The sequence below is a fragment of the Drosophila willistoni genome (assembly GCF_018902025.1).
Source record: "Drosophila willistoni isolate 14030-0811.24 chromosome XL unlocalized genomic scaffold, UCI_dwil_1.1 Seg141, whole genome shotgun sequence".
Taxonomy (NCBI): Eukaryota; Metazoa; Arthropoda; class Insecta; order Diptera; family Drosophilidae; genus Drosophila; species Drosophila willistoni.
Window position 1 is genome coordinate 483,052 of NW_025814052.1, and position 9,747 is coordinate 492,798.

Sequence of the window (9,747 nt, forward strand, 5' to 3'; positions counted from 1 at the left end):
TTGAATGCTTTAAAAATTCAAGTTAGAAAAATGTCTTTCAAACAGCAAATTTTCAAAATCAAAAAAATGGTTTTTTTTTTATCGATTAACTCTAATTAAACCGAGTTATAACTTTTTCAAATCGGTTTGACATTTGAGAAAGTACTGTCTGAAAAGGAGGCCAGATAAACCAAAAATGTACATTTAAGTTTGTTATTCAAACAATCCCAGTCAACGCTGCGTCAGGAAATAACTAAAAATAATAAAATATTTTTTTTGTCTCGTCGAGGCAACAATTTAGGTAAGAATCAGAACAATCATTAACTGCGAAGCAATTCTCGTACATATTTCTGTGTAATTCGTCAGCTAAGCAAATTTCTACGAAAAATTAAGTGAATCTACCATGAACCGCTGCCCCCACTGCTTTGGTACTGGCAAGGAGCTTAAACGCAACAAGAGTACTGTGAACAAGCGCCTGGATCGCTGCCTGAATGGGTCAAAATGCTTGGGACCCAATGATGAAACCGATTCTGTGGAGCCCGACTGCATTTGTCATCGTCCACAGCACGCCTATGAATGTGACCGATGCCATCAATTTTTCCATGGACGTTTGACGGAAACTTGTCCGCAACACAAATCTGAAATATATTTAATGGACTTTCAGTGTTGCCCGTATTGCGCGGCTCCAAAGAGCATGATTCAAATTGCCAAATTTACTTGGGAGCAAATCTGTAAATTTGAGAATGCTGAACTACCCGGCGGAGATGAAGGCTTGTAGAATCCCCCCCCTTGAAATGTAATACCTGTCTGTGCAACACACAAGTTCAGTTATCTTAATATGTGATGTATGCAAAATGATGTGATAAGAAGTCGTATATGTAAGGGCCATGAGAAGATGCAGAAGGATATAAATATTATTTATATTCTTAATGTCTCTTCAATAAATTGTAACAACCCCTTAAACCTAATTTCTTACTTGATTTATGGTACACTTCTTTTGCGTAAAAGACTTAACTTTAAAGTCGAATATATCGAACAGATAACCAAATTATTTGTTGGTTGCGAAATGATCTCGTGTAAACTTAGCATGTAATTTTGTCGTTAACAATGTAAAAATTAGCCAATATCGTTGGCTAATAAATTGTTCGCTATAATCTAAGTTCTGATCATTCAGCTCTCAATAAGAGCAACCTGGTTAAGTAATAGTAGTAAAGTATAGTCCTGGCGTAAATGATGGCCGATTTTTATACATTTTCTAACATTCACATTGGAAAGTGATCTTTTCATTTGCATTATTATTATTAAAACTTATAACTGTTAAGGCGCTGGGTCTAATCCCGCACTGATAAACAACTTTATAATATGAACATCATTAGAGCCTCTTGCTACCCTAGGCGAGTCTATTTCGAGTCAAACTAGTTAGATTCGCGTCTCACTTTAGAACATCTAGGTAAACCCAAGAGGAAACTAACCTTGGCTGCACCGAAGTTCAAATTAAAAAGTGTTTTTTTTTTGCTTTAACTTTGAATACGTTTCGTTTTTCACATATTTTTGTAGCACTTTAATAACCTTTTCTATATTTATACAAACTGAGATATTTCTGGTATATAGCAGCAATATATTATAGTGTTCCGATCCTACAAATTGTCTAACTTGATTGAAAATGAATAGCTTAATAAACGTTTTACTCCAGTAACTTTCTAATTTTTCCATTACTATTTTGACTCAGCTGATCATGGATATGTATGTATGATATCATCAGACATTCTATGGAATAAATATACCCACTATCTGATCTAGATTCTAGGTAAACTTTCTAGACTGTTTGCCTCTTAATTAAAACTGAAATGTTTGCCACAGTGTCTATGTATTCTTTTATTTTTTTTTTGTTTTGTTATTAATTTCAATCTTCTCGGTTACCTTTCGGCCAACTAAAAAGCAGGCGCAATATATAACTCATAACGTTGTGAGAAAAAACAAAAGCAACAAAAGCCAAAAAAGAAAAAAAAAAAGAAAAATGGAAAGGAGGAAAATTGGAATCAATGGCTAAGAAGTCAGACTGCAAAGCCACAAAAAACAAATGTCCAAGAAAAAAACAAAAAAAGGATAAAAAAAATGCACAAAAATTGCAACTTTATGCGTAAAAAATGAAACCAAATAGAACAGTAAGGTGAGAAGGGGTAAAGGAAAAGAAGGTGGAGTGGCATTTTTGTTGTGTTTTTTTGGTGCAAAAGTGGGCAAAAAGCTAAACAATGACAGCTGCAGCTGACGCGTCTGCAGATGGAGGATACAAAAAAAAAAAAAGAAATAAGAGGACGAGAAATAGCGGGAAGGAGGTTAGCATTTACTTACGGTCGAACGCACTTCATCTGGAAACCATAAAATTGAAAAATGCTGCAACGAAAAAGAGCAAAAGCCAGGCAATGGCAATGACGATGTATGTACGTATGCATCTGTGTGTGTGTGTGTGTGTATGTGTGTGTGAGTGGTATGTAGGTGCCGCCCGCCGTTGCGGGGGTTTGGGGTTCGCCAAAGGGGTTGCGGATAGGATTTGGGGTTCCAGCTTTGGGTTTGGTTTGCAACCGCACAAAAGTCATTTGAGCGCCGTCGTTAACATGTCACACACACAAAGACACTAATACACACACACACAATGGCTTAGAGATCACCTCGTGACACGCCATCTGGAAGATATTTTTGTTTTGCCCAAAAGTATGCAACATGCATATAAGAAACTTCCTTATCCCGAAATCTCCATTATCTGAATCATGAAATCTTTGTTTCTGATTAATAAAATTCATTTGAAAACTTTAAATGCTGTTCGAACAAACTTTTCTAGCAAAAGCTTATTTAGTCGTCTCATCTCTCACGTGACTCTAGATTTCTGTAGAAGAAATGTGTGTGTGTGTGTGTGTGTGAGTTTGTGGTAAATATGTATTTTTTTTTTATATGTTTGTTCTTTTCATACTGTTTTTTTTGTTCTTTTTGGACTAGAGTCGTCGAGTCAAAATGAAGGAGACTCAGGTTGGCGGGTTTGCGGGTCTCCGGGTCGATGGGTCATGGGTTTCTTTCACCATCATCGCCGTCTATGTCAGGCAACCGCAAAATGCGCGAGCCACATGAACATTTTTGTTTTATTTTCAATACCCTTACAGGAAATTGATCCATTTAGTCTTAGCCAGAAGTTTGTAACAATAGCATGAAAATAATCTTATTTCTTGAAGTAGAATAATTGAAATTTCAATTAATAAGTAGGCAAAAGCGGTATGTTTATTAGCCCATTAAAAAGATACACAAAGAACTTATATTAAAATATGTACAAATTTTGAATATTAAACGTGCCCAATTAATTGGTACTTGAGTTACATAAGTAGATTTCAATACATATTTATTTATGATTTAATTCCAACTTTTATGGCTTATCGAATTGGAGAAATTTCAGGGTCTAGACTCGTCGTTGTAGCTGGAAAGGATTCCATGGGATATGTGTGTTTTTTTTATTTTCTTATATGGCGATCGACAACCTCCCCTGCCGAGCATCGTCACCCCCATTACGGTCACACATATGTACATATATGACTTTGTTCATTTCGTTTGTTTTACAATAACAACAGGGAATAATGCCAGAGAGAGAGAGAGAGAGAGAGAAAGAAAAACGAGAAAAACGCTCATAATTAAAATGTTTGGCCAAAAAACAAAGCAAAACGGGTAAAAGCCAAGAAGAAAACGTTTGCCAAAAACAAAATGAAATGTTAACGGCAAGCGGCAAATGTTAATGGCTACCATTTTTTTAGTATTTTTTTTTTTTTTTTGGTTTTGGTATTTTGCTTTGGCAGAGTGCCTGGAAGCTCCCGCCCCCCGGGCAACGAGCAACCACAACTCGTAACCCTCAGGGTTGTAGACAATGAAAAATTTTAGTTTATTATCGGCAGACACAAATGGTTTGGAAAACTTAATTGAATTCTTGAGAGTTAAGACTAGAGAATACAGTACAAACTGAATTTCCAACATCGCCAAAAGGCGAAAAAAAGGCACCAAATAATCGACTGCCTGTTTTACTTAAGACAAACCTAGAGATGGAAATTTTACTGTGACCCTCTAAGACTTCAGAGCGTCTCAAGGCACATATCGTTATTGTATAAAGGTCATTCACACTGACCACTTTTGAAATCATTCACATAAATATTAAGTCAAACGACAATCGATAAAAAATTCACGAGGCAACTCTACAAAGTCAACTGGGCAACTCTTAAAATGCTCTTGTCATTCAGTTTTCCAATCAAGTAGACATCGACAAATAAATGTCAACATATTTTTTCAATGAGGTCCATGTGGGTTCCTATTAATTTCATTCTGCTACTACATCTCGAGTAGTCAACATCATTTGGAACTAAATATCTCAAAATTAAAAGTGAAAAAAAAACCAAGAATACAAAGTAAGTATGTAAAATAGGAGTTGGGTAAAATTTGGATTTCTAAGTTCTGGAAATGTCCTTAGATGCCTCTGGAATAGTGAAGAATAGACGAGTCTCAATGTTTGACATACACATCAGACCTCCGACGCTGGGTCTGCTTCTTTATCTACATAAACCTTCTGCATACAACTAATTCAAGAAACACGAACAAAAATTACACGGACACCTGCTTACATTTTCAAACGGTTTTCCAATCAAGTAAACATCGACAAATGAACTGTCAACATATTTTTTCAATAAGGTCAGTGTGTGTTCCCATTAAATTTATTCTGCCACTACATCTCGAACAGTCAACATCATTTGGAACTATCTCAAAATTAAAAGTGTATAAAATACGATTCAGTAAAATAAGATTTCTTTTTCGTTTCTACTCCTTTAGAAACCTCTGGAATAGTGAAGAATAGACGAGTCTCAATGTTTGACATACACATCAGACCTCCGACGCTGGGTCTGCTTCTTTATCTACATAAACCTTCTGCATACAACTAATTCAAGAAACACGAACAAAAATTACACGGACACCTGCTTACATTTTCAAACGGTTTTCCAATCAAGTAAACATCGACAAATGAACTGTCAACATATTATTTCAATAAGGTCAGTGTGTGTTCCTATTAAATTCATTCTGCCACTACATCTCGAACAGTGAACATCATTTGGAACTATCTCAAAATTAAAAGTCTATAAAATAGAATTCAGTAAAATAAGATTTCTTTTTCGTTTCTACTCCTTTAGAAACCTCTGGAATAGTGAAGAATAGACGAGTCTCAATATTTGACATACACATCAGACCTCCGACGCTGGGTCTGCTACTTTATCTACATAAACCTTCTGCATACAACTAATTCAAGAAACACGAACAAAAATTACACGGACACCTGCTTACATTTTCAAACGGTTTTCCAATCAAGTAAACATCGACAAATGAACTGTCAACATATTATTTCAATAAGGTCAGTGTGTGTTCCTATTAAATTCATTCTGCCACTACATCTCGAACAGTCAACATCATTTGGAACTATCTCAAAATTAAAAGTCTATAAAATAGAATTCAGTAAAATAAGATTTCTTTTTCGTTTCTACTCCTTTAGAAACCTCTGGAATAGTGAAGAATAGACGAGTCTCAATGTTTGACATACACATCAGACCTCCGACGCTGGGTCTGCTACTTTATCTACATAAACCTTCTGCATACAACTAATTCAAGAAATACGAACAAAAATTACACGGACACCTGCTTACATTTTCAAACGGTTTTCCAATCAAGTAAACATCGACAAATGAACTGTCAACATATTATTTCAATAAGGTCAGTGTGTGTTCCTATTAAATTCATTCTGCCACTACATCTCGAACAGTCAACATCATTTGGAACTATCTCAAAATTAAAAGTATAAAATAGAATTCAGTAAAATATGATTTCCATTTCGTTTCTGCTCCTTTAGATACCTCTGAAATAGTGAAGACAAATCTCAATGGTTGACATACACAAGACCTCCGACGCTGGGTCTGCTTCTTTATCTACATAAACCTTCTGCATACTAATTCAAGAAATACGAACAAAAATTACACGGACACCTGCTTACATTAAGCATGAAGAAACCACCACCACCAATAACAACAAAAAGTCCTGTTTACACTTATAGATGAAGTAAGTAGAACATTTTCTGTTTTAAACTTTAATTGTCTTAAATCTTATTTGTTTTTTTTTTTACAGAAGCAAGCATGTAGATTTGCGCTAACTTGGGTTTTTAATAATGTTGACGGTACCGGACCAAACTTCAAGGATTATTCTTCTTGGAAGTCTGTAGATTTGCGTCAAGTGTTTCCTATATTTAAATACATTTATATAGCCAAGGCTAAATGAAAATAAATACATAATTTGCAATGATAGATGAATAGAATGCTTATTTTTCTTTGGGTAGAGGTATTCGACGGAGCGTTTAATACACGTGCACATAATCCCATTGGTCAAAAGCCAACAGATGCGACGAACTAGTCCAATACTAACTGCATGCATGTTATGTACAAATGGGGCGTACTTTTGCAAACAAAATTGTTGTTCTGTTGTGTATTTGATGATACATATTGAAATAAGCGATGGAATAATATGACAGATTGTAATAAAATCGCTGCCCATGCCATTTATTTACTGTTGTAGTGGCCACGCCAAAGATATGCCTCAATTTTAATATTTCCCACGATGTGTTTTGTTGTTATAAGAAAAAAAGAAACTATTGACAGCCCTTGTAACTACTCTGAACATTTACCAACACTGCGTTAAAATTATACCTACTAAATAGTAGGTATATTAGCATTAAAAAACTCGAAATCGGGAATTCCAAGTCCACTAGAAATTGGGTGAATTATCAAACGGAATGCCCACGATCTTGATAAATTACTTCTGTGAACCAGAGGGTCCAAAACTTAACGAATTTAGTTTTTGTGAAACAAATCCAAATGTTGCATTTTCGTAACATTTGCCTGACTTTATTTCATTTTTGTTATCGATAGAGTACCCTCCCTAATTGTCTAATAATCGAACTTTCGAGGTTTACCATAAATCATAGTAGGCCTTGACAAGTTTTGCTGATTTCCCAATAAATACTCGGCAGGTTTCCCATTCGAATCATTCGTCTGCCAAGTGTAAAGCAGTCAACAACTCTCGGACTTGATTTCGTCAAAATTTTCAGTGATAAAATGTTTTAATAACTAAAGTAAATATATTTTTTTTGGATTATAGATTGTGTGAATTAATGATATGTTAGTCCTCTTATCCAGATCCCAAGTTTCAGAAGAGGATGGCAATGCGGTCCGTTTCTCCATATATGTATGGAGCATGGCCGAGGTCATTGGTAAGGATATAGTTTGACCAGAGTTCGAGAATGGTATGTTGTTGTAATGTAAGGTATTTCTCTCTTCAATTCCAGGTCTACGGAGGATAACAAAATACTATCTCAATTAGTGGTTCTCAATTTCTGGTTTTGAATTGTCCAACGAATCGATTCCTGAATGTGGACGGTACCAGGCTCCAGGATTGGGTCTGCAGCTTTGCGTCAATTATTTTCTAAACATGTTTAACCTTTTCTATGGAGGATTGACGAATTAACAAAATATCATCAGTATTAAGTGGCGTTCAAGTCGTAATTTTCATTTCTTCAACGAGTAGAGTCACCTTTATGTACACTGCTTAACTTTTTTAATGCGGACGGTACCGGGCCCAGGATTGGGTCTGCAGCTTTGCGTCAATTATTTCCTAAGACGTTATGAAACTAGATTTAAGGATACACAATGTAATTTTAAGAAAAAACACTGCGGCAGAAATAAATTCAGAATTTGGTGTCAGTGTCTGTTACACGATTTGTCACACAAACCATGAAGCTAGTCGATTACCAATATGAAATAAAGGATCATTTCTTCAACTGTTTTGTCTTTGGTCAAGGAAATTGGTTTCTGAACCTTATATATTCGTTTTGTTGTTTGTAGAAATATTGGCATACGTTTTATTAGTAAGTTTGGATTATAAACTTCACTGAAAAAGCACAAATTTGATGGAAATCTAAGGAAGATTTAGCGAACTGTTTGTCCTTAGAATATGCGCGGCTTCGTATCGTTTGGCTTGAGAATCCTAGTCCAATTTTATTATATTGTCTAACAATAAGTTCTACGTAATTTTTAGCAAATTGTAAACAATCTCAACAAAGTAAAATCGCTGCTCATGCCATTCAATTCCTGTTGTAGTGACCACGCCGAAGATTTCACTCAATTTTAATATTTTCCACGCGGTGTTTTGTTTTTATTATTAGAAAAAATCGAAACTTTTGACAGCTCTTTCAATTATTCAATTATTATTGCGTTAAAAATATACCTACTATTTACCAACATTGAAAAAAATCGAAATCGGGAATTCCAAGCCCACTAGAAATTGGGTGAATTATCAAACGGAATGCCCACGATCTTGATAAATTACTTCTGGGATCCAGAGGGTCCAAAACTTAACGAATTTAGTTTTTGTGAAACAAATCCAAATGTTGCATTTTCGTAACATTTGCCTGACTTTATTTCATTTTTGTTATCGATAGAGTACCCTCCCTAATTGTCTAATAATCGAACTTTCTAGGTTTACCATAAATCATAGTAGGCCTTGACAAGTTTTGCTGATTTCCCAATAAATACTCGGCAGGTTTCCCATTCGAATCATTCGTCTGCCAAGTGTAAAGCAGTCAACAACTCTCGGACTTGATTTCGTCAAAATTTTCAGTGATAAAATGTTTTAATAACTAAAGTAAATATATTTTTTTTGGATTATAGATTGTGTGAATTAATGAAATGTTAGTCCTCTTATCCAGATCCCAAGTTTCAGAAGAGGATGGCAATGCGGTCCGTTTCTCCATATATGCATGGAGCATGGCCGAGGTCATTGGTAAGGATATAGTTTGACCAGAGTTCGAGAATGGTATGTTGTTGTAATGTAAGGTATTTCTCTCTTCAATTCCAGGTCTACGGAGGATAACAAAATACTATCTCAATTAGTGGTTCTCAATTTCTGGTTTTGAATTGTCCAACGAATCGATTCCTGAATGTGGACGGTACCAGGCTCCAGGATTGGGTCTGCAGCTTTGCGTCAATTATTTTCTAAACATGTTTAACCTTTTCTATGGAGGATTGACGAATTAACAAAATATCATCAGTATTAAGTGGCGTTCAAGTCGTAATTTTCATTTCTTCAACGAGTAGAGTCACCTTTATGTAAACTGCTAAACTTTTTTAATGCGGACGGTACCGGGCCCAGGATTGGGTCTGCAGCTTTGCGTCAATTATTTCCTAAGACGTTATGAAACTAGATTTAAGGATACACAATGTAATTTTAAGAAAAAACACTGCGGCAGAAATAAATTCAGAATTTGGTGTCAGTGTCTGTTACACGATTTGTCACACAAACCATGAAGCTAGTCGATTACCAAGATGAAATAAAGGATCATTTCTTCAACTGTTCTGTGTGTGGTCAAGGAAATTCCAGGTCTATGGAGTATTAGTATATTAACAACCAATTACCATCTGTATTAAGTGGTGTTTAGTTTTTGGTTTTCATTTGTACAACGAATCGATTCAACTTAACTGCTCAACTTCAATGTCGACGGGACTGGGCTCAGGATTGGGTCTTCAGCTTTACGTCAATTATTTTCCAAACATGTATCACCTATTCGGACTTCAAAGAGAAACAAAATGTTCAATAAACATTAAATATAATCAACGTATAGAGCGTTTTGTTTGTCGATTAACAAATTGAAAT

General features: G+C 35.3%; 1 protein-coding gene and 3 long non-coding RNA genes across 5 annotated transcripts; all 4 read left to right on the plus strand.

Annotated features, from left to right (window-relative positions):
* The first annotated feature begins 87 nt into the window (after window positions 1-87).
* On the plus strand, window positions 88-942 carry LOC124460467 (uncharacterized protein CG13380-like). The gene is made up of 2 exons (XM_047011340.1): window positions 88-280; window positions 346-942. Exon 2 carries the CDS (start codon window positions 383-385, stop codon window positions 755-757), a length of 375 nt encoding a protein of 124 aa, XP_046867296.1. The 5' UTR covers window positions 88-280; window positions 346-382; the 3' UTR covers window positions 758-942.
* A 3,385-nt stretch (window positions 943-4,327) lies between these two features.
* LOC26529503 lies at window positions 4,328-6,296 on the plus strand. 2 transcript variants are annotated; one of them, XR_002724307.2, is made up of 7 exons: window positions 4,328-4,419; window positions 4,478-4,695; window positions 4,834-5,051; window positions 5,190-5,407; window positions 5,546-5,763; window positions 5,900-6,105; window positions 6,172-6,296. It is a non-coding gene; the product is annotated as an uncharacterized LOC26529503 (long non-coding RNA). The 2 variants fall into 2 exon arrangements; XR_001450511.3 differs by having other exon boundaries at window positions 4,328-4,415.
* Window positions 6,297-7,072: 776 nt separating this feature from the next.
* On the plus strand, window positions 7,073-7,876 carry LOC26529758. Its single transcript, XR_001450513.3, has 3 exons — window positions 7,073-7,171; window positions 7,223-7,309; window positions 7,385-7,876. It is a non-coding gene; the product is annotated as an uncharacterized LOC26529758 (long non-coding RNA).
* A 757-nt stretch (window positions 7,877-8,633) lies between these two features.
* On the plus strand, window positions 8,634-9,444 carry LOC26530220. Its single transcript, XR_001450514.3, has 3 exons — window positions 8,634-8,739; window positions 8,791-8,877; window positions 8,953-9,444. It is a non-coding gene; the product is annotated as an uncharacterized LOC26530220 (long non-coding RNA).
* Window positions 9,445-9,747: the final 303 nt, after the last annotated feature.